This window comes from Pieris rapae, chromosome 12 (genome assembly GCF_905147795.1).
Source record: "Pieris rapae chromosome 12, ilPieRapa1.1, whole genome shotgun sequence".
Classification (NCBI taxonomy): domain Eukaryota; kingdom Metazoa; phylum Arthropoda; class Insecta; order Lepidoptera; family Pieridae; genus Pieris; species Pieris rapae.
In genome coordinates, this window is record NC_059520.1 from 3,992,952 (window position 1) to 4,019,625 (window position 26,674).

The following is a 26,674-nucleotide window of genomic DNA, read 5'->3' on the forward strand; positions in this document are numbered from 1 at the left end:
TTCTTAAGTACGTTTGGCAGTGCAAGTAGATTTAACAATAAATTTTCTTGTCATCGGATTTTTTTTTTGCAACTAGAGATATACAAGTTTTTCGGGCACGCGAAACAAACGTTATTTTTCAACATGACTGGCGGGAATAAGTCTAAGGGGCATTCAGAAACGGTTCTTAGGGCTAACTATGACTCCCATATGTCAAAATCTAATAAATTTTAGGACTCACACTAGCGCTACGAATCGTTGATTTCTACCCTAAGGCCCCAGGAATCGCCGAGCTTACATTTCGCGTACTTTGGCACCATTGTATATGTCAGTGCCAAAAGAACCTTGTATATCTGTATTGAACTATTTCATTAAGCTAAGTACAAATTGAGCTAAATTAATCATACATTGCTAGATAAAATACTAAGTAGTACATAAATATAAAGTATATATAATAAGAAAAATGCTGAAGCAAGAACACGGGAAACACAAAGATTCAAATATAGATAATAAATCACGTCGCTAATTGTTAAATCACAATAAAAATAGACATGTCAAAAAACGTTTATTAAAACCCCCTACTAATCAACATACAAGATAATATGGTGTTATTGTCAAAGTATCATTTTGTTATGGCGAATGTAGTGTTTTAAGACCTTTATTGATATTTACGAGATTAGGTATAAATATTTTTAAGACATCGCATAACTTATAAAAACGCGCTATAGAAATAACACCATATATTATAATAAGTACACATAGCTTACACTCGTAATAATGTTGGGAATGATAAACACAATCCTAAATGTAATTTCGGCAAGTAATAAATGCTTCTAACTACGGAGCCATTTCACTTAAAAGTAACTAAGTACGGAAAATGCTACATCAGAATACTATTACAGCAAAGAAAGTACAAACACATTACATAACACTCTCGTATATTCAAGTACCAGCCAATCACAAATCATATTACAATTTTTTTTTGTAACTATCGAGAGAATGACAACAAAAACAAATCAAGAGTCTGTGCAATTTAGTATAACATAAGTAGTCTGTGCATCTTACATGTTCATACAGTGATAATGCTGTTGTATCTAATTGAAACAAAAGCATCGTGAATAATTATACTGTACCATTACTGTTATAAATTAACATTCTGCAGTAAAATTACACATCGTAATCATCATATTTGGAAATTGGATATAAGGACCAAGGTGTAACATAACTAAACTGTATATTGTATTGCCCATCAGTAACATTAAATTGAAACTGCCATGTTGACATAATTCTAAGTCACACGTCATATATTAAAAATAAAGTTTTAATTTTGTTTGTTATTTTACCCTACCTCATATACCTGTCAATGTAATTATCGCAAACGATAGTTTCCGACGGTAATATGGATAATTCCATGAGAAACAGCTCCTTTTCTATTATAATGTAACACGTAAAACTTCTTAACGTTATACGCATCGGTAATAGTGGAAAAAATGCAAAAAATTCGGCTTTTATTAATTAATAACTTTGGTTAATTGTACAGCCGTATTTTAGTAATTCAATTTGAATAAAACACATTTATATTGCATATATGTAGATCTTAAAATATTTGTTTTTTTTAATCTTAAAAAAAATAAAAGTAAATTTTATACGACTTTTTGTTACAGTAAAAATGTGTGAGTGATTGCCGAAATGCACAGAACAACATGTAAAAAATGTCAAATTTATCCGTTAAAAGTTGATATTTAACTCTAGTACTTGCGCAAACCAAAAACAGCTATAGAGTTAACCAAATGTTTTTCTTGACGCACTCTTTCCACTATGCCGTGCTAGTCATGCGTACGTTTCCCTAAAGCGTTTCTGTATGTGATGAGCGGCGTTTAGAAGACGATGGTGAAGCGAAAGGTGCTGTGGGGCACAAACTGGTGGAGTTGGGGCAAGCGGAATGATCAGTGGGGGAACTATCGCGTCCTTGTCGGGATGACAGAAGAACGCAACGCAATGGCGGCCGCGGGCACGAGCGTACATTCCAGATGGTACCACGACGCGGTGCATCTGTAATAAATATTAACTAAATTATCATTCGGAATTTAAATATTGGATTAGTAAATTGTCTATGAAATGTCGACAATTTATTTTTACATAATAATATAATTTGAAAAACCACTGTAGTTTTAATGTAATAGTAGCAGTCTTGTTATAAGCGCGACAAATGCTTATACAAATAATTCTTCGACTTGTTTTTTATAATACTTAACGTTTCGAGCGAATGTTAAATGCGCAGTCATTTAACATTCGCTCGAACTGAAATCGGTTTGCCTTAGACCCAAAAAGTCGACGACTTAGGTACTGGAGGCTGATCACATATTTGCAAATTAGATTGACAAATGTTCATGAAACACATACAGAAATCTGTGGACCATAACTGACCAGGTAGTCATAAACTACGGAAGCCATTACTAATTCTCTCGCTATAGAAGTTTGCTCTCAATGTAAAAAGCCAAACTTCCGTTACATTTCGGATCTGTACGTCATGCTCAACTCGTTTATTAATATCATGAAATTTTGAAATTTTTTAAAAACTGCTTTAGACTGAAGTATTGATTTTCATATTAATTACATGAAAAAACAAAATGATAAAGTTATATTTCTTGGTTATCACTTGGAATTAAGTTTAGCAAACATATAATACTAACCAAAGCCGGAAGCAAATTTGTAGTCCAATTACCAAGCAGTTCACCAGTCTGAACAAGAATGGCTCCAGGGAGATGACCGACAGCCTGCCATTTCTCACTTCCGTTCAATTTTACCTGAAAAAAATAATATAATAAAAATTTACTATCCGTTACTAAAGCACGCTTAAGGCGAAAACATTTACAAGGGGTTTTTTTAACGTTGCTATTATTAGTAATAAATTTTGTTTAGAATATTTAAGTATTATTTCTCCGTCGCAACGAAGACCGCAATTAGAACTAAAGAACAATATAAAATTCACATTAGTAAATGTGTTTTAATTGCTATGCGAATACGTTGGTAACGTTTGTAATTCGTATTGGAAATTTCAGAAAACTTTACTTAAATATCGAAAACTTTGCTTGATCCTTGTTAGTTGGTTATGTTAGTACAAGTTTCACTTCGAAAATACCACTAACATTATAATGTATAATGCACATGAGACAAAGAAAGAAAACTTGTGAAAGCTTTGGTCGCCTTTTAACTATTAGAAATTATTTCATAATTTATTTTTATTGTATTTATATACACTTTTAAAATTAATTAAAATAGATAATAAAAAGAAAATGTCGGTCCTATTGCTTTCGAGTGATCTTTTCCAGTTACTATAAGAAAAAAACCCACTATTTTTGTGTCAAATGGCTTTTAGTGATTTATTCTATGACTGGTAGCGAAATAATATTTTTTCCACTTGCTCTCCAAGGGACATGAGTGTAAATTTATTTATGTTTTATGGAATATTTTATGTATTGCATAATTTATACCTCGAGGCCTCCTTCTGAATCCTGTGCTACCAGAGTGAAAGTACATCTGTCGCTATGCGCTCCACAACGGGTGTAGGCGATAGCATCATGACAACACGGTCCCTTATCTTCAGGGGGCACTGGGGGATAGTAGAGAAGCTGCATGGATGAGGGGTTGCATCCATCACTTTGCAGCATACCAGAGTGAGACGCCAGCAAAGCGGATGCTGGAAGACCTGTGGATTTAACAAAAAAATATGTATTTTTGTGGAATTACTGTGGAATTGTGGAAGTTTTGAGATTTTGTCAGAATTTTTTGTTATACATGTGAAACACACACGTTCTATTTCTATATGTATATGTGATTGTACAGGTAGAACACGTTCATAGATAACTCAAATTTATCAAGTCACTAGTATTTCCGTTAACTCTAAGGCCTAGTTAAATATAGATATAATACAGAATTTGTTTCGACGTTCGTGTACAGTTCACGTAACATTATACATTTCATAAATACATTATTTGTATTGCATGAGAAAAAATATGCTAATTACGCAATATTCTGTGACAACAATTTTTTACAGTCGATGGCCAAACTACATACCATGAATAATATCCGATAAGCAATACCAATAAATTAAAATCTGTGCAAATGTGTATGCTGACAACATTATATTTTTTTTAATAGTAGCATTCTGCTGTATTAAAAAAATAAAGAAATCTAAGGCTGAGCGGTGACACTAATGAGCAGGCCTAGTTTTTTAAAAAATAACAGTTGGTGTGACCCTTTATCGCTGTATATATTGTGTTAGCTTATAATTTATCTTGGAACAATTTCCGTGCATGTACTTACTTTCTATATTAAGATGTATACTTATATATTATATATCATTCTTTGATGGTTATTGTACCATACATATTATATACACTAACTGCTGTGCAATTTTTATAGTGGTAGAAAAAAAAGTAGACTTTTCTCCGACTAGATTTCAGTTGCATTAAAGTTTCGAAACAAAAGTATTATGTTGAAAAGTGGCACCGTTATTAAAACACATCTAAGCAATTTGAAAGTCTTACCGAAAACAGAAGCCAAGGCCTGTAGCAACACTCTAGACAGGTTGGTGAGGTCGTGTGCGAGGGGAAAGGTGTGAGAGGGGAAGTCAGGCACCTCCTCCTGCGCAGGCATCGCGGCGGCAGACAGAGTTGTGATGTTGAACGAGTGACGTAATTCCTAGAAATTCAAAGATTCATTAAGACCCCGTTACAGAGTAATATGCTTAGTTTTTATCTACAAATTACAACATTGAAGAATTGCTAATAACCTGCCGATTATTAAACAAATAAAAGGTATTAAAAAGAGCGTGCGAGAACTAGCATAGAGGGAGTGATCCTTGGGTTGAATGTTCATGTTAAGAGCGTTTGGAGGACTGAGGGCAGACTAAAAACCTCTAGTGGGTCTCTTCTGAACAGCAAAGGGCTTTGAGTATACACCCAGCCCCGCAGTTCCCGCGTCAAGTTCGACCATTAAAAAAGTACTAGAAGTGATTTAAGGCTGTCGTTTCGGAGGATCGGACATTTTGGTTCAGAGAGTGATTTTAAAATAGTAATAACAAATGATAGGTTTTTTAAATATGCCAAAGCAGAAGACGATTAAAACGTTAATGCAGTTAATAAACCTTTTAAGCCAACCTGGAGGACGCTCTACATCTCAACGTCGGAGGAGAACGCTTCAACGCTTCTATAAGTTTCTATAAACTTTATTATTTTTATAGTATTATTATTTATTCATATACTTAACATGTTTTGGAGACCGACTATGAAATATAAAGGTTACGCTAACCGTTTTAGTTTCATCAAATTGTTCGGTTCCCGGACGAACGTAACCATGCTTGTTGACAGGATTGCAAAGGTACTGCGCTTGACATCCCTCTGGTAGAGCGCAGAAGTTATCTAAATCAGCATACACTGCTTTTAGCTGAAACATTAGGGTGTTTATTAAACAACAATACATTTTCAAAATGTTTCAGGTCATTAACAGTATTGGTTTTATACTTAGTAAGCGTATTCAAAACGCTCAGGTATTATGCATTGTTAATAAACTGAGATGAAAAAATGAGTTTCAAACATTTTTTTATAGATTAAATGATCGTCGAAATGCAAACTTCCTTCCATAGGTGGATAAAAAACAAAACAAGTTTTTCATAGATTGGAATAAATTAAACAGACGTACCTAAAGGTATTAATAAAAACAATGTACCTTCTCCTCAGCGATGCCGTGGTTTACAAGCATTGCTAGGCCCTTAGTACTAAGGGCGGCAAAGAGTTGCTGGCCAATGCGACGTACCACTGATTTCATAGGACATATTTCCGTTCCTGAAATTCAAGTATAACGTTGTAAGCATACTGATTTACGTTTATATACACTAATATGAGGGAATTTATATATGTTGATGTATAAACTCGAAAACCGATATCATTATTTCAGGTAAGACAGTTTGTATAACATCATTTATAGTAAATAAATAATCTCCTTTATGGGTTTCCCTCAGTTTGTTTGGTTGAACATGCAAATTGAATATCTCAGGAACTACGGATGCGTTATAAAATTTCATGTTTACATTGGATCACACTATGACTAAATATAAACGACTTATACTGAAAACTAGTTAGTATAAGGTTTGTAAACGTTTTGGCTAAACCTCGCCTAGTTTCACTCACTTTCATAGACTATTGTACGACTCGAACTTTCGACTCGAAATAGCGGCAGTGAAAATGAAATAGCAAAATAAAGGTCATTAGTTAACGGTTTAGCAATTTTTCATACGCGAGCAAATAAAGCTAAACCATTTTACAGAATTTGAAGTCAATATCGGTACGAGGTCAGCTTTTTTAATGTGCCTTCTTACGTTGTTTATAGAAGTCACGTATTACATAATTAAACCACTACACATAATTAAAACATTACACTAGTACAAAATTTTGACAGTTTCAAGTGTAGCTTTCACAGAATACAGGGTATTAAATAAGAATTTAATTTTCACCTATCTTAGCCATAAAGTGAGTAATATTAGATAGCTTATATTGCTTGCATAATAAAATGTATTACGATTAGATTAACAGCGGATTCATACTGGGAGGAACCCAGAGGGTATTAAACTCAAGGTAGTGTTTTTATTATAGAGCCGCCATTTTATAATTAGTTTTACTTTCTGGCAAAACCCGTCAAGGGGAAATAATTGAAATTAATTACTATTTTTCAATTAAGTGGATACATTTTCATCAATCCTGACCCAACTTCGCATACGAACTCGTATATTTCAGCCATACAATGGCGATGAGAACTTGGAGAAAGTGAGTGTCAAAGTAGTACAGTGTCAAAAGGGAAGCGTTGGTCAGACCGATGGAAGCAGATAGTCCGCTCTAGATGCTTCGTTGCTGACCACGACGCTCAGACATGAGCTGCCGATTAAAGAGAGAGAGAGAGAGGATACATGTAAATGATTTTCAATCATTAGACCCTCAAACATTCATGAAAGAAAAATACAAAAATGGGGTAAAATATTTTCGCCACGACAAGGACAACTACATTTCATAATTAAATGTCATTATCAGTTATACTAAATTCCTTAGTATCGAGATTCTCACTTTACTTGAAATTTAATGTTGGTCGCTAGTAGGTACCAGTTGAATTGTATCTATTTCATGACGCAAATTGCACTGAAGACTTGCATAAAAGCTCCTATTTGTAGTATCCTAATTGTAGTAATTTGGAATTTGATTAGACTTAGAAATTTTGTGCGTTATTTCATTATATGAATGGAAAATCACCAGATATTTCTTTTAAATATTTAGTGTAACATTTGTTCTTTTTCATAGTGTTTTTTTGTTTCGACATAGTATTGCGATGTAAATGGATGCGTGCATATTTTCAGTTTGGATACTAATTACAAGACTCGCTACTTTGTGACCTTTTATAGAAACGTTCATCCATGTGTAAAGAACATTTAGCACTCAAGTGATCCACATTATCTTGCAAATGTACTAAACGTTGGAACGAATATGCGTGAATCAAAACATTGAGGTGACCGTACATAAATACCTTATCGAAATACGGTTAGTAATGTCACTGGTATTGAGAAAAACAGTTTTTAAACTATTGAAATATGTAGAAGAACAGTTCGTGAAGGTCTGGCCGTGACATCATTTTGATGACGCTGACACACCCTGCGTTGTGCCGGTATTTTGTTTCTACTCCGTTGTATCGGATACCAAATGTTTGAATACAATTTACTAATTACCCTAAAATTTTATATCCAAAGAATACTCGCGTGGATTTGATAAGATAAGCCGTAGCTTACACTAGTAAATATTATGTTAGAACGAATTACAAAGTATACACTCACTTGAAATTATCAATAACTGTGATAATTTCGACCTAAACATAATAAAAATGTAATATGCCACCGAGTTTTTTACGATTACGTAATCAAATTATGAATGTTTATTTATTATTTATAAAACATACCCTGCAAATATTGATGTCATAACCACATAAATTATATTCTTTGACATACAGATCCGTCAGAAAGGAAATTGCAATTTAACTCATTAAACACCAAGTGTAAAATATAAAAACCATAAAATTAGGTGTAAACATCAAGTTTATTAACCGTACGTTGTTCCTATCGGGATCGGATTTAGAACGAATGCTTGACCTACTTTCGGTGATTAATTTGTTTGCAGTACTCAAGTGAGAACACGAGTTGAACACGCAAAGAGCATTATACCAATAAAACGGATCATAAACTAATCTTTACTGACTAAATCACGGCTTTGGAAGATTTGAAGCACTCTTTAGCATTTTATGTTTTTATGATTCAAGATTGAATAACACGTTCCTTTAAGAAATTGCTAGTCTATGGTTTAACATAGGAAATGACCATTATAATAATAATAATATGGAAATGAGCTAATTTTGCTCAACTTAGATCTGATAAAGGCGATGTATTTAAAACAGGATAAAGTTAATCCGAACATCTAAGAAGCCTGTATTGGATGCAGATTGATTCGGAAAACGGTGAAGGAAATATATAGTTATGACGACTTTTCAAGAAGTGTGTCAATACAAACCTACTTTGGTCACTGGTTCGCAGTGAAAACTCTCGCCATGTTAATTATTGTCTCGTATAAAGCTTTTTTTATTAGTGTTAGGTTTGGTTGAAGGCTATATCGAACGTAATATTTACCATACATTTAATTAAAACGTATACCTTATACTGTTGTTTTCATGTTAATTTCTTAGGAAATTGACTAGTTTTAATAAGTACGTAATCGTGTATTATCTGAAATAAATTGATATCTACGATATTTTATAACTTCGAAAGCGCACGTCATAACGCTTTTTATCAATTCATAATGCAAAATATTAACCAATGCGTAAAATATTATAAGCGCTTCGTCATGGTTCACGTTTGATTATATTTAATCAAGGAGTATTATAACGGATTTTCAAGAATATCAAGTTTCAAGTAACACTCGAGATATCGTTGTGACGACTTCCTCGTAATGCCTAATAGAGTCTAGATTGCGAGTCAAGTTATCTGAGCCGGCATTTAATGCCACTACAGCAAACCATTTTTGGTGGTGATTAGTTCTATGTAGTAATTGATAATTCTTCCAATCAAATTGAAACAGTTGGAAGTGGGGTTTGAATTACTCGAATAAATTTATAATAAATTTAATATTATAACCATTTATAGTGAGTAACACATTTCACTATTTTCACCAGAACCACAAGACAATATGATATAGATAAAAGTAAAAGGGTGGTATTATTTTCGTAAATTAGAGAATCTTATGTATATATAATCTTATGCATGTAGGTAATGTGTTGTATAGGCATTTTTGATATTTTTAAGTAAAACTGAGCTTTATGTTTATGTTTGAATGTGTATTGCGTTTTTGGCTTTTGTTATACACAAATATATATATTGAATATTGTTTATTATGTAGCTGTAGGAATACTTTAATAAAATAAATAAATAAAGTGTGCAATTCATTATTTTTCCTTGCATTCTTACGTGGAAATTATATTCAAACAGGTTTTTCTACAAATCAGTACAACAAGCACTAAGTATTAATATACCGGAGCAAAGAAAAATACAAAATAAATGCGGGTATACGTCATAGAAACTATATTTAATAAACTGCTCTATTGTTTATTTTTTATGTTCCTTTGTGTGACTGTTCCGTCACATAACTGTGTATTGAGGAAGTGCGTTTCTCTTTATAATACAAAAGACTACCTCCTTAATTAGAAATGTTTACATTAAGTAAACTGGATTTTTTTACTCAAATTTCCGACGCGACAATGATAATTTCCTGTCTGATTACACAGACTGCAGTGATACATATCATAACGAAAAATAATCAACGAAACATGTGTAATGTATCAGACATATGCACGAGGTTACAGGACTTCTCACACACAACACATACACAACGACTCCAAACGTATCAAGACCTCACTAAATGGATGCACGAATTGTTATAGAACAATTGACATGTCCCTAACCGTGCAAGCTAAGGTTGTATAGAGTTACAGCTATTCATATCAAGCTCATTATTTAAATATCAGGCGAACCTTGGCCTAGTTCCACATTTTTACCTCATCTTTTGTAAGATGCATTTAAATATAATTCGTTTATTCTTTTTTTATAACTTTTCGATAAAGTCGTTATTTGTGAATGAAAACCTTCAAGACTTGATAAAATTGGTTATATGCACAAGCTAAGTATTGTATTTAGAATTTGTGTTTTAATTAGGGAAGTTGGAGTATTTTATAGTATAAGTTAGTTTAATAACCACGAATTCAAAATGTCAGATTAAGTACATGAAAATTTTAATTTGTTAAATATTTTTATTATTATATGTAAACCTATACACGTGTTAAGCAATGAGTTTGATTTCAGTTTTTTTAAGTAAAAATATGAGTGTGTATTATCTTATGTTTAGTAAGATATACAACGATATACGTAGTTATAGGTAGAATTAAATTAGTCTTTAGCTTATGATTAGATATATTATGTAATAATATGATAATATTAAACAATAGCTATCAAATTACAATTTGAATTTATACTTACTGTGCATTGTACTCATTTGATAGACCTAGCATGATGCAAGTAATTGCATAATTGCTTGAACTAGAACGATACAAATACAATCACCGCTGAATGGCATGCATTGTTGGCGATTTAATTCATATTTTATGTAATGTATTTGACATTAATTATTACATATAAATATTTACAATTTGTTTACACAATAAGGCATTGAAGTTGCCTTATAAATAAGCCTTAAAATTATCCGTAAATGATGTTTAGTCAGAAATTCTTCGTGGGTGAAGTCAAGAATTAAAAAACTATGATAATAATGCATTTATTTTAAGGTGAGGTGTTTCTTATTTATTTTCTGAATTAATCCTTTTCATAAGAACCTGTATAATAAATGAAATATACAGTATATTCTTTAGGTGTATCTGTTTAGGTTTTTATATTTACTGGACCATGTCTTAATATCTCGTAATAGGTTGAAGTTCAACCTATTACGAGATATTAAGAACTTTCATCGGTCCCATTTACCTTTTAAAAAGCTTTTACATATATTTAGATCTTGTATAGGTGAATGGGAGAAAGTTTTAAGATGGTTTGAAGTTTTTTACTTGTCAGTACCAACCTCTTTTTTTGTGTCAATGGTAATAACTTCCTTATAAAAAATACTGATACATTAACTTTCAAATGGTAAAATTGCAAAATAGGTTTGGTACGGTGTATTGTGTGGTAGAAGGATGGGAAACGAAAAACTAAATATTGTTGTTTTTTTCCTTATGGTATACGGATAAGACGCTGTCAAATATTTTTTTTAAGTACAATACGTTTTATCCTTAAAACAGTGTGTCATTGCTGAACAAGAAAGGTTTAAAATATAGATTGAGGAAGTCTGGCTAAGCTTTATTTAAATGATAGAGCTGTGAGTAGGTATGACGAAATCACGAAGGTCACGATAATCCTTTGTTTTATTTCTTTGTAGATATTTTACGTGTAAATACATGACGATAGTATAAGAATTTAATACTCAATTAATTAATTATATTAAAGTTATTTTATGGCCTTTATGATAAAACTTATTTAGAATTGGTTATAGAGTCAATGGACGTTTTTTTAAATATTCAGAATTAGACTAAAAATATTTAGTTTTTTTTCGTTCTTTTCTTTATGTTTAAGTTATTTGTATGTATTTGTCGTTTTACGTGGACCTTATTAAATTTAACTATCCCTTTAAAGGTTGCAAGAGATCGTTAAAGCGATAAGACCACCCGTTGCCCTCATAAAAATAATAATTAAATTTTTTGAAATACATGAAAATATTTATATATATTTAAAGATGACACTCTTATACATTTTTACCTATTCTGCGCAAAGAATAATTAATAATATTCATGTTGAGTGACACACACGAGGCGGAAAACGGATGTTATATAAAGTGTAACGTATAGCATTATCATATTGGGAGTTTTGTAGGTAAATTTGCTATCCTTCTTTAATAAATTACCTTCCTATTTACGTCAGTATTTGCAATTCATATTAATTTTAAAACAGCGTTTTATCCTAACATTTACCTTAACATATGAATCCTTTATAGTAGTGGTTTCAAATAAATCATTGGAGCGTTCCTTTCGAATTAAGAACTTAAGCTAAATAGAACCTTATTTTCCTACAACTAGAGTAGCTTATTATAGTAAGCGCAATTGTTCGATCACAACCACATTTAATGAGAATAAAACCATATCACATAGACATAGGATTCCAATTCCTTAACATTAAGACATTCTCGCAAACGTTTCCACAAAAATCGTACTAGGAAAATCAACGCGGCCTTTCCTATGTGTCACGTGTCGCGTTTCTAAAGGAAGTTATATACAATATTATAACTATTGTTCTTTAAAGAGCTCTGAATATTTAAATTCTAGTACTAAGAGCGTCATAGTGATTGTTGCATTGCAAATGGGTAAGTAGGTAACTAGGCTAATGGGTACGGCGTGAACATGAAGTCGGTTCGCAAATACGCTTCCAAAAACACGCGGCCGTTATGTGCGGTAATCTGCATTTGGTATACCATGTACAGCAAAATAATTTTTTTTATAAAATTAATGATGACTAGAATACAATCTCTGATAATATGATTAATAAATAGCGGTACACGATAACGCATTTTCCTTTAATGGAATATTACTACTCTTCTTGTGGCTCTATAATTTATAACATATAGTAGTTATCATGTGAATAATAGCTAATATATGTTAAATATCTATTTATAGTATATTTGTAATTATAAAAATAAAATAATTAGGGACTACTATTTGGTCGTAAAAACCGATAGTCGTAACAGCCGATGACGTTGTTGTTATTAAGTAGTTACATAATACATAGAATTTAGCCGGGACCTTTATGACTGTATGCACTCTAGTATCTATATAATATTATATCTCTCTCTTCGGTCCGTAGCTAAAGTCTGAGCGCCGTGGTCAGCAAGGAAACAGCTGCAAACATCTGCAATATGGAGCAGACTACAGGTAGTCCGCTCCAGTTGACAGCCCGTCTGTGTGTTGGTGTCCCACGCTTCTCTATTTACAGTGTACAATTTGAGGACCACGAGTTTCACTTATTCGGTTCATCTGGTTGGTCAGCGACCACAGGATCTTTCGTGTCAACCACGATTATTTTTTCCAAGTTGTTATTGCCTCTGGGCAAAGTGTCTAGACGTTTATGACGAGTTTAAATATGAATGTGTTATGTAGAAATCATTAAGTAAAATACTGTTAACATGTGAAAAGTAGTAAGTCTAGTTCTTAAAAAAAGCTATAAAATTCTGATACTATTATGAACTTTGATCACATAGTGATACTTAAGCAAATTGTTAGGTACTTAATTAAGATATAACAATTAGAATAAAAATTTATAAAATATAATTATTTATAAATCAACTTTATATATAATTTTATTGAATTTGAAATACTTCTTAGATTTATTACGTTACGGATTATTGAACAAAACGATAATAATAATAATAATATTTATTTATTTCTCACAAAAACTTCATAACAGATAGATTACATTAAAGTATATATACGATGTTATAAAAATTATAATAGGACCGCTATTTCTACGAACGACATTAAATAAATATTATTCTTGAAACATTCATTTCTTAACTGTTACAATTTTATGGACCAAGTTCCACGAGACTGATCAACTACTTACCCGAAGAAATAAACGCATCAGCAGCAATTGGGGATACTATTAGCTTTATAGTATACACTTATTAATACCTTTCAATAAAACTTTAATGTTTTGCTTATACGTTAAAAAAAACAGCGGCATAATGCAAGTTTGTTTACTTAACCGTTTAACGTGCACGTGCTATAAGAGTTCTATCAACAACATTCAGTAAACGACTTTAATTGTTTATCAATAATAGCCGTACATTTGAAGTTATGCTAATAGGAAAATTGTGAAGTTGAAGGTTGTGTAAATGTTAAGAAACATTTACTCTTATACGAAATAAATAAAAGAAAGATAGAGTAAGCGGGATAAACCAGGAGCTTGACAATATCTCTTTTTGACAGTCCCACTAAAGCCATACGAATTAAAATAAAAGAAAACCAAAAATGGTCACTTGATAATGCTTGAGCTTATGTCCAAATTGACTGAGGAAAAATGAGTTTGCCTTACACCCCAGATGTGATTTACCACCTGCATCTAAATTCTAATCCTGCCATCGAGTGGGATGGGATACAGGCAAAAGCCTGGCTGGATTTACCGAACGGCATATCTCCTTGTTCCTTTTCAAATGTTTTTTTTTGTAGAAGAGGAAAACGGACAGGAAGCTCACCTCATGTGAAGAGAAAGCCCATGAATATTTACATTTCCAAAAAGCTGAAAATGATACACAAATCTTCAATTAAAATAATTTCATAGGCTAGTAACAAGAAATTGATTAGATTAAATTTGTTTCCATGAAGGTGTTTTGTAACACATAATTGAAAACAATATGGATTTCGTGAGTTCTAATGTGTCCACTGTCCTCCATAAAACTATGAAAATAAGGGGTTTCATTACATATAACGTAATTTTTTTGTTCGTTTCATTATACTACTAACCAACTTTATACCTATGTTACGTCAGTTTGTTATTATCTACAGTTTGCTTTATCAAATGCTTCGTGTAATCAAATTTAAAGTGACTATACGTATAAAAATAATTATAGTTTTAAGTAATTAACCACAATATTATTTTAGATAAGAATTTTTTCAAGGTTTCATTTACATGTTGGAAAATTAAAATAAATTGTCCATTTGTAAAAACCATAGCTTCAATAACTCTAGAAAACTGACAAGTGGCGACAAATAGATACAGAGTAAATATAATTACTTTGTCTCTGGTATTAAAAAAACTGTACAATAGAGTTTGTGTAAATTACGTTGTTGCCAATTGAAGTTATTTTGGTATCAAATTCATTGAGATATTTTCGATTGTAACAAAAAATATTCCTGACCTTCGTTAGATCTACATTTATTTATATATTAGAAAGGCAATAAAAATAGTATTAGTGACTGTCACTTGCCTTGATATCTAAAATTATTTTTTAATTTAGAAAGTGTAGGTACTAACTCCCATATCATTTGAGGTTTCATCGATAAAAAGTATTAATAAAGTCTTGTTTGATTTTAGAAATTGACTGTTATTATTTTTATTTATTAATACAACACACTCAAAGTAAATAATATAAAACACAGACAAACTTATTACATTATGTGATCTCTTCCATGAAAATCATAAGAAGTTATACACAATATTGTATCTACCGTATATGCTACAAGTTATTTTATCTAAAATATATGACAATTTTGGTAAATATTTAGTTCAAATATGTATAAATATGTATGCTTTTTTTGTTATTGTTAAAAAAATACCAGCAAAACAGCGGATTAGGTATGAGGTGGGCACTGAACAATGCTCTCTTTTAATTGATCAGCCCACTACCGAATATATCCAACACCGGATAAGTACTTGTTTAAACCGCATATAAGCAGACATTACAATTAACTTTGTCTTTTGAGCTACGCGGTTCAACAGGGTTACATACATTTAAGAATATCCGTTCAATTTTATTCTAAACAAAAATGCAAGATAGTAAAATACCATGAGAGTTTATTTGTAAATGAGTAAGAACGCGTCGTCTCTATCTTCAATATAAAATCAATCTCTACAGCCTCTGATAAGGGAAACCCCATCAATGCATCGTCAAATTTTCCACCAATTTCAAATGAATGAATGTGGATATTTTGTTTTTACCAGATTGAAGCTGTTACACTGATAATTGTAATTTATGGAACTATTGCTTTATCAACTGTATTAAAACAAGACTGTTTGATAAAACCTCTAAGATTTTCAGTATGTTTCAGTGTTTAAATACCTAGTTACTTTTCGTTCGACGTGGTTTCGGGTTTATGACCTCCTTGTCCGAAATATTTCCCGAACTTTTCTTCACATGCACTAAAGTTAAAAGTACGATTTTAAAAATTCGAAGGTTATATAAAAGCGCCAAAATTTCCAACACCACCGCGCATGCGCTAAAGCAGACGCTGCCACAGATATGGCTAATGTCATAGAAATGGTGTGCCTGGTATAGAAGATTTAATAATAATTTGAGAAGTTTCGTTTGACGTTGAGTGCTGACCGCGATAGACACCCATCAGGCCTTTTGGTTGTGGCTGTTGGCCATATATAATTTATTAACTTTAACTTGTAATAGTGGACCATGGAAGCTGTTTACGATATCTTAGAAATAATAAGTAAAAGTATTGATTTCTTATCAAAATCATAACAAAAGACTGGATTGTTCTTGCCATACATCCATCACATGCTATCCGAGAAACGATCGCTAAATTAACTGATTACAATTTATGACGTGTATCATTTCATGCAACGAATTAAAAAAAAAAAAAAAAAAAAAAAAAAAAAAAAGTATTTTATTGAATCACAAACATTAACATACATGTAAAATTGAGGTAGCCCCAGTAAGTTAAATAATACTTGTGATGGAGCAACCTCGCAACTTCCCTTAAATTATAGATTACAATGTTTGGACCAAAACAACTGAAATATGACTTGACAAACTTAGTTACAAAATATATTATTTTTCTATTTATTTATTTTTGAATTAAAAACTAACTAAATTAAACAAATAATAACGCACGGTCTTTGCGTGCGTGCGTGTGAGTGCGTGCATGTGTGTTTGTGTGTGTGTGTGTGTGTTTGTGTGTGCGCGTGTGTGTGTGTGTGTGTGTGCGTGCGCGTGTGTGTGTGTGTGTGTGTGTGTGTGCGTGCGTGTGTGTGTGTGTGTGTGTGTGTGTGTGTGTTTATCTGATTCTCGTCAAAATTAATTCTGTTTCTTCATATGTGATAGTTTTCAACCACCCAGTTACGGTATTCTTACAATTATATAATAACATCGGATATATATTTAATTTCTGATTCAGTTTATTATAGATGTAGGCAGCCTGTGTAGTATATTGACGTTGAGCAAAAACTGTGTGCACGCGTGGGGCGTATGCTACAATATCTTTACGTCTCTTCTTTAGTTTACCTGGACCAAATGGTAGTGTTTTGTGCATACGTAGGGTGATATGCAAAATGTATAATTTTCTAACGCTCAATAAGCCACTATTTCTGTAAAGGTCATCGGTAGAGTATCTATATGGTTTGTAGTTCATTACTTTAATAAGGGCCCTTTGAGATCTCTCTAAATCTAAAAACTTAGTTTTAGTTGCTCCTCCCCATACGGGAATGCAGTATATTATAATAGATTGAGCCAGGGCTAGATAAACTTTATTAAGCAATGACGCGGGCATGACGTAGCGTAAGTTTTTAAATATCCAAATAAGTTTTCTAACCCGGGCCATAATTGTTTCGATGTGTAAGTGCCATGATAACCTTTGGTCCACTGTAACTCCAAGATATTTGGTAGAGTTGACACGTTCTATGGTCTGACAGCTACAATTCTGGGCAGTCGGATCACCACACCTATGAATCCTAACTCCAAAGTCGTAACCCGGCTGAGATCTTTGATTCGCAGTAAAACATATAAAATTTGTTTTATTAACATTAAGTGAAAGTAAGTTGGTATTAAGCCAGCCAGCTACTTCAGCCAGACCTAGTTCAGCTGCGGATTTCACAGCCATCCAAGTCGCTCCCGTGTACACAATCGCGGTATCATCCGCGTATGAGTAGATCCGTCCGCCATTGCTCCGAATATTACAAAGGTCATTTATATATATCAGGAACAATGTCGGGCCAAGCACGCTTCCCTGCGGGACGCCATATTCCACGGTTTCTTCTTCACTTATCAAATTATTAATTTTAACTTGTTGTTTTCGACCTTGTAGATAACTTCTAAAAAGGGAGAGAGCTGTATCACGAATTCCTATGGCTTCCAGCCTGCGCAGAAGAATGGGAACGGAAACGGTATCAAATGCCTTTTTAAGGTCCAAGAATATTGTTACGCATTTAATACCTCTGTCTACATTATCAATTATGTCATTAGTAAGTGCAGTCACGGCATCTTGTGTAGACAGGCCCTTCCTAAATCCGTATTGTGTGTTGGATAAAATTTTGAATTTATTTAAGTAATTGACCAGTCTATTGTTCAGTAACTTTTCTAATATTTTAGAGATACATGGCAGTACGGATATAGGACGGTAGTTATTGACGTCGTTCAGGTCCCCACTCTTATGCACAGGCGTAATCAACGATCTCTTAAATACGGCTGGAAATATTCCTGTTTTGAAGCAGGAATTAGCCAGCTGGCTAATGAGCGGGACAATAAAGTCTCTGAACATTTTAAAAACTTTGTGGGTATACCATCCCAACCAGGTGCGCTCCCAGAATCGAGACCCATGAGTATAGCATCCACCTCACGAGGACTAGTCTCAAGAAGAACAAACGAAGACACCCGAGTACAAATGTCTGTAGTTGTTGGGTTACCGAAGTTAAGTAAAATGTCCTCAGCTAAAGTTGACCCTATTTTAACAAAGAATTGGTTGATACGGTTTAGTGAGTCAAGCGGATTCGGAGTAATATTCAGTAGACATGTATTTGAGGATTTGGGGGTTTTAAATTGAGTTACTTCATTAATTTTTATCCAAAGCTGTTTAGGATTTTTAACTGAGTTAGCTATTTGAGTTTTATGAAATTGTCGTTTAAGTTTTTTAATTAAGTTTGAACAGAAGTTACGAAAGCGTCTAAATGTTATTTTTAAGATTACGTTAAAAGGATTTTTCTTTAGTTTAAGTTGCATTTTATTGCGAAGTTTAATACAGCGTAGGGCTCCTAGTGATATCCAAGGTTTAAGAATTCGCTTGCTATTAGAGATTGTCTTAGTTTTAGTGTTACAAAGTAATATGGTTTTTATTTCATGGATAAATTTATTAGCCAAGGTCTCCGGGTCATTGTAAATATTGAAAAATGACATGTCTGAGTTAAATAAGTCTTTACACGCGTTTTCAAAGTCAATAGAAGTTGAATACCTATGGCAGTTTCTAGTTACAGTTTTTTGTGCTAGGTTTAATACTACCATGGCATGGTCCGTGATAGTTGTAGTCAAGACAGCCACAAAAGCAGAGCTCTTAAGTTTATCGAATTTCAGAAAAACATGGTCGAGGCAGTTCGACTCTCTAGTAGGTAGACAGTGCCCGGGAAGCAGCCCATGTCCTGCCAGCATGTTTAAATAATTTAATCTATTGTGACGCTGTTGTAAGGATTCAGACTCTCTACCTATTAGGTTGATGTTTATATCCCCAGTTATTATAATATTTTTAGGTGTAGTAATAGTATCGAGATAACTATTTAGGGAAGTTATGAAATTATCTGCACAGGCGTGTGATGGGGAACGATATATACCTATAATAACGTATTCGGCGATAATTAGCTGTATAGCCGAGGCGTGCGAGAGTGAAACTTCTGTTACCCGACAGAGATGGTTGTTTTTTATGTATGCTACAACGCCATCATTTTGATTGAGCTGATTTGTAGTATGATATGAAGAGTAATTACGGAGGAGTGGTAAGCGTTTACTATTATTTAGTCTGCACTCTGTAAGGATCATTACATCCACATCATGATTCATTTGCTGTAAATTTACCTGAAGGTCGTCAAAATTACTGTAAATACTTCTAATATTTTGTGTCAAGACAGTGAAATTATTTTGCTCAACGTAGTTACTAAATTCTTCGATGTCAATTATTTTTGAGTTACTAATTTCTGTATTATCTAGTTCCCATAAGGTGTTTAAATGATTATCCATATTCAGTTACGCGTGCAGAATGGCGTAGCTTGCCCTTTACTCTATTGAATAATTGCATGTAAGTACCGTTGCAGGATAACGATGTTTTGAGAGTACATATAGTGCTATTGAGACAGTTAAACTTATTGTGTAAGAGTGTGTATGATTTTGTGTATGTGTGTTTAAGTGTGTATGTATGTCCGTAAAAAAGGGATTTTACACTGAATAATACTTTTAGATACCGTAGATTACAACTTTTTGAACTACTGTTACTTGGTTTATCAAAACAATGTAGGTTAATTATAAATGCTAAAACTTTAAGTATGAATAGACTAATAATTATTTTCTTAATACTAATACATGCACAAAAAATAAGCGATAAGAATAGTAAGAAATAAAAAGAAGTTTCACAGTATAGTCACGTTTCCTGTAGCAAAAGGTGTACCTGGGCTTCGCTGTTAATGAGGATAACCCGAGAATTTTCATCTTTCTTGACGAAGACTCGGCCATGTTTAGTCCAGCAGAATTTGTACTCTTTTGATTTTGTAAGGTCTCGGGCCAGGAAAAATAGTCGGGCTCCTTTTGATGTTAACTGTTCCGATATAAAGACAGGGGTTTCTTCATTTTTGGTAAATCCGAGATGTTTAGCCTGTATCTTTGTTTTATTTTTAATATTGTAGCTCTTGACTTTCAGAAGTAAATCCATTTTAAGAATCGATGAGGCTAGTTCGACAATTATGGGGGTGTTATTTACCCCAGACTTTCTACTCTGGATTCTGTAAATATCTTTTATGTCTTGCTGGCTCATATTAAAATTTACAGATTTTGAGAGACACAATACCATATTAATTAAGTCGTCTCTATTTTCGTTTCCGTTCTTTGGCACATTTTTAATTTCAATACATGTCTTCCGAGTTGTCCTTTGCAGATCCTCTATTTTATCTTCTAGGATATTAATATACTCCCTATCTTTCTTAGTCTGTACCTCTAGTGATTCTATCTTCTTCTGAAACTCTTCTTGTTGAGCAAACAAACGCGTGATTGATGTTTCTATGTTACTGTTAGTTAATTGCATTTCCTTGAGATTGTTATTAATTTCTCTAAGTTCTTGTTGCTGAGTCTTCGTAAATGACGCGAACAATTCTTTCATGTATAATTTAAATTGAGAAAAATCCGAAGGTTCAGCGGGTGAAGTATGCATTTCCTGTTCTCTTTCTACTCTGCACCTTTTATTGACCCTACTATTTCGCATGGAAATAAAATTCGGTGGTGTACTTTCAATACCTGCTTCATTTATGTTACTGTCAGATAACGACTTATTTAACTGTGTTGCGGACATTGTACCAGGGAATAATGCACAGCAAAGTAACCACTAATGCGTATCTTACAACGGGCCAATTAGTCACAAGGTAATTAGCGAAAGGGGTGTCGCTAATTAGGTAATTATCCAGTGGCGCTTGTGAAAGGTGGAGCTTAGCGGTGAGTGGTCGCCTTCAAGGTCACGTATGACCAATAGTTAATAATTAGGTGTGTTACCCGTACTTCTTGTTCGCTGCGCAGGCGCTGGTTTGTTGTCGCCGATCTCAGGTACCAGGGTGGCAGGATCGTTTCTCTGTCTACGTAGTCTTCACACGTTGGGTATCTTCACACGCCGGTTACCTCTTGTGATTTTATGCGCTCCTATTTTCTTCTTTGAATTTAGTGTTACCAAATTTATAATTTAATATTTAAATAAACTTTTACAAGGGGTCCACTACACGTCTACACCTATCGGCGGTCCGGGGGAAGAGGAATTCATTGACCACATCGAAGTTATTAATGCATATTATATTATAATTTTTCTACAAATTAAAAGCAATTGGCGCAATTAAGCAGCAGCTAGAACGAAGTCGTAACATAAAAAAGAACACGGAATCGGCGTTGCACAAATCTAAGTTGCTTTATTTATTTACGATTTTCAACTAAGCGTGAAACTCTTAACACACATGATTACTTATCACCGTAATATTTTGTGAGTATTTTTCCTTCCTCCAATAAATAATCGAAATGGGTCCTAAGACATCCTTCGATTTATTAATTATTTAAAGATATTATCGCTTGAGTTTCCTTCACTAAACGACGAGTTTCTACGTAGTTTATTCAAATTAAGAACCTATTTAGGTATTAAGTGGTGGTTTTAATTGTTAATGTATTTGCATTATGTTTTAGCACGAAAGTACGTAATTATTTTTGTATTCCGATTCGGTATGGTTTCTATGACGTCGGCATTAAACACGTTTTACACATATGGTATGCAGTACAATAGTTAACATTATCATTGGCGTGTTCGTACACAATGGCGATGCAAACAATGGCATTCTTTTATTTGGTAGTGAGCAAATATTTGATGTCTTACAATTGTCGTAGACGGAGAATTGATTTTCGTAAGAACGTAATTATTCGAATATCAAAATGAAATAGACCTCGGGAGATGAATTAAGAAGACTAATTACTTTTTGGTTTTACCAGGTATATATTTAATATTAATATGATTCTAATGATAACCACATCTAACGAATTAAACCACTTGGGAAGCACAAACTTTACGCCTCATAACTCAAAGGGAGTTCAGGTGTAGGTAAGTACACTCGTGCCCCAAATCCAAAATATCATAAGTTTATATATGTAACGCATATACTTACACATATTTAGAACGATTATTAAATAAAGAATCGTTATAAATTTATATTTATCCCCAGTTCTCAAATATAGTGCTCATAGAACGGACGAGAAGAACTGGTAATAAACTTTCCGCCACTCTTAAATCGCCAAGGTTTTTATTTATTCATATTTTTTTATTAAATATCACGGATATATATTGTAATATTCCCACGTACTCCCTGGTGGCATGGCTATCCAGAGGACTCCACTAGAATAGAAGTCCACGTTGGAACTACTCGTAATGCCCACTGAAATCTTTGATTAACAAAGGGTCTGGAATGACCGTGTCTCCTTTAAAAACGGTGGTCGTTTTCTTTTTATACCCAAACTCGATACGTTTTAGTCATTTCGTCATAAATTCATGACTTACCACTTAACAACATCGTTTTCCAGTGACGTCTGTACAGGTAACGGATTATTTCGTCATACAGTTTATCAGGCACATTTATTAGTGACCTACTTATTATTAACGGACCGGAAACGTTTTCTCTGTACACTAGAATCGATTATTTATACATTAGGTACTAGCGGATCCGACAGACGTTGTCCTGCATGATATTTCAATCGATAAGTATATTAAACAAAGTATGAGAGTACCCACTGCAGCGCCATCTGCCGGCCTGGAGAATCGTAACCATCCCGAGCACCTCCCAAACGCATACAAAAAAAATTCCAATCGATCCAGCCGTTTAAGAGGAGTTCAGTGACATACACACGTTCAGCAGAATTGTATATACATATATGTATATATAAAGATATTATATACGTACATATTAGGTCATACTGGTATAAGACTGGAGTGCCGATAGAAATGATGATTGTTATTTTAAGCGACGTAAAAATGAAACCCGAAATGTATTTTTACTTCAAATGACTGAAAATTTATGTCGGTAATAACGCAATTTAATAACATCGTTATTATCCATTCTTACATTACGATTATATTTATTTAATTTACGTGAAGTCCATTCTGTCCGGAAAAAAATATGAAAAACTTTAAAAATATATTATAAGCAGTACTAAAAATATGATATAACGACTTGAACTAGTTTCTTTATATTTTGACAGTTATCGCCATGAGGTTGACTACCTATCTTATATCTTATCATAGACCTGCGTATTTAGCTTGCGACCTTCGTCATTTGCCAGACGTAAGCAGTTGTGAAATAAAAAGGTTATATTCAATTCTAAAAGTTAAAAGAATTATTTATATACGTTGTCCGCCATACTGTAATCGTTCGTTAAAGAATATAAGGAAATCATTTATAAAAAAATCCTTTAGGGTTTAAAACTATACATTTAGTGGAACTATGTACTAGGTGATAATAAATCGTGGGGTAGACAAGAACTACAGCGTCTATAATAAACCTGCTCCGTAGAAAAAAACCCTTGTAACATTATAAAAAGGTTCTTATTTATGCTGGGTTATGTCTAGGGTAATATGTAATTTAATTAAAATCGTATTACTTAAGACAAGAAAGTTAATTTTTAATATGTAATAGGTTTCGACATTTGCTATATTTTTTGTTGATTATATAACAATGGTGATGATAATATATTATATTTATTATGTATACTATTCTCTATATGTATGATATTTTAAATTGTATGCACATAATTGAAAAGTTAGGGTTTTTACATACAAACATGACCTTTTAATTTGGCAGTAACCGACCTTTAGCGTTCTTTTGCAGGGGCAAATTCAAATAACACAAACCAAGGTTTTACAATACATCAACGACTGATTAGGTTCCAAGAAATACAGATAATATTCACATGTGTATTTGATTCAATGTGTTCGTCCCTAGTCCCGAGTTCAAATATCCGAGATATAATAATAAATATATTTACGATTCAAAGTTTATTGGACCGCCAAGAGTCCTAAACAAGAATTCTAACATGTAGTTACATAAAACATCCGGTCTCTTAATAATACTAATTTCTAAGAACATGTGGACAAGTAAGGTAGCGCAGAGGAATGCACCAAGTTTTCAAATCACTACTAGTTTCAAAATTGTATCGGATATACACAATTAAGAATCGATTTTTATCACAAGCTCCTATTATTATTATTCAAGTATCGACAAACTTGAGTATTTTAATGAATCATTGTCTGCAATGCGGTTAGTCTGCAATTATGGAACTTGTCTCACTTAGAGCGGCATTGCGTGTAAGGGAAAAAAGGGACTCCTTAGCCCCACATAGAGCCATTGCCCTTGCGTACGGTTTCTTTATAAATATACGTACACGGCGCATATTATTCATTTTATTTAATATAATAGGATTTCAAGGTAGTAATTTGTTCGTGAATTTTTTATCACTTGACTTTTATCATTGATTGATTGTTTTGAATAGATAATAAATTTAATATTGCAGGTATTATTCAAAACAAAGTATTATTTTGATTTATCTATACTAATATTCTAAAGAAGAATGATTTGTATGTTTGGACCGAATTAACTAAAAAAACTACGAACTAATTCAAAACATTCATTCATAATTTATCATCGGAATATTTCAATACTAAATTTTCTGAGTAATAAACAGGCTGTGTTTATTAACAAAATATTTTAAAATTAAAGCTTCCAGACGTGCGAAGCCGAGGCACCTAATTATTCATAAATTAAGGTTTTTCCTTAACTTCCAACTATGTTATAACAATGCAACATGACTATTCTAAACGTCTATTGCGTTCATAGTCTACTAGATACTTCCGTCGGGATATACGATTAACAAATATACCATCTTGCTGTTCAACTGTTTATTTATCTATATTCGGTTTCATAACGAGCCAAATATGCACAAAGCATGTTTATTCCGTGTCCCATTTCTTTGCTTGAGAAGCAATGATAAGATTTACTGCAGTTGGATTAGACTGATTTACAATGATACATTCACTGCATTACTAAGAAATCGAATGATTTCATACTGCATTAGTAAACTGTTATTTTAAGGAGAAATAGGTGGTTCAACGGCGAAATCTGAGCCGCTAAGGTCTTTGAACTTGATTGAGTTTAAAATTTATATAGTTAAGATTGAGTTTCAAATATCCCATCGGAAGCATTGCACAGCTGTCGGTTGCATGCGAGTTCGACCACCTATAATTGGGGATATGCGCAGGTATAGGCCTTTGTAGAGATGGAACTTTTGAATGGCAGGTAACCGCTTTTTTCAGTTAGGTCCGACATTTAATAAACTATGGAAAAGTATGCTCACCTATGTGTGCTAGGTCAATAATGGGAATTTCGCAGCGCGCAAGCAGGGTCTCCTCCTGAGGGCTCGCCATAATTGCCGCTAGTCGCTCGCCGAACACTTAACACAAGCGCCTTATCACACTCCTCGGTAATTAGCAATTAGCGATCGTGACGAAACGATAACAGAAGGATAGGCTATGACACTAGGCTGTACGAAACCGTACGTTAAAGTTTATTAAAGTTGTGAATGGTCTTTTGATTACCCCTGGTATAGAAGCGTTCAGAACTCATTTGCATAACCTTGTAGTTCCTACTTGAGGCGTTGAGCGATCTGACGTAGCAGCAATGAGCTATACTGACTTGACACATTAAAAATTGGTTTCTTTAGTTCTCTCACAATAAATGTGTAAGGATGTTGCACCCGCGTGTCTGACGGCGTCGCGCCCCCCCGTCCCTTGCGAGTTTCGAATGTCTTTTGGTCTAAACTGGCTCACCGTGCGCGATGAGCGTTACCCTCCGGCCGTTAGCTCTCACTTGTATATCATCGCGCAAACTTTCGTAACCGTATAGCGTGTCGAAATCACTCCGCTCAGTGCAAGACTTTAGAAAGTATAGCGTGGCAACGTGAGAACAGCTCAACGATCGGAATGCTACTGACTCGCCACAAGCGTGTACGCGATACGGGTTGAACCCCAACTGAGTCACACCGCTCGGCGCTCACTCGACACTCGCTCATTGCTCACTTCATGCCACTCTATATGTATAGGACGACAAACGTGTTTGTATCGTATTTCCCACGCTGCTGTTATTCACTGTCCCATTTTATCAAATTCACTAAGTATTCTAAATGCGATATATGAATTAAAATGTGCAGTAGGACTGGTATTATTTAAAAATATGTACCACCTATCAATAGGACTATGG

General features: G+C 33.5%; 1 protein-coding gene across 1 annotated transcript; it reads right to left on the bottom strand.

The window, feature by feature from the left end:
- Positions 1 to 527: 527 nt before the first annotated feature.
- Positions 528 to 26,466, bottom strand: LOC111001204 (2-oxoglutarate-dependent dioxygenase htyE). Its single transcript, XM_022270981.2, has 7 exons — positions 25,773 to 26,466; positions 5,710 to 5,825; positions 5,293 to 5,427; positions 4,530 to 4,683; positions 3,474 to 3,688; positions 2,673 to 2,786; positions 528 to 2,031 (listed from the first exon to the last, which is right to left on the bottom strand). Exons 1-7 carry the CDS (start codon positions 25,840 to 25,842, stop codon positions 1,810 to 1,812), a joined length of 1,026 nt encoding a protein of 341 aa, XP_022126673.1. The 5' UTR covers positions 25,843 to 26,466; the 3' UTR covers positions 528 to 1,809.
- Between the last annotated feature and the right edge of the window lie 208 nt (positions 26,467 to 26,674).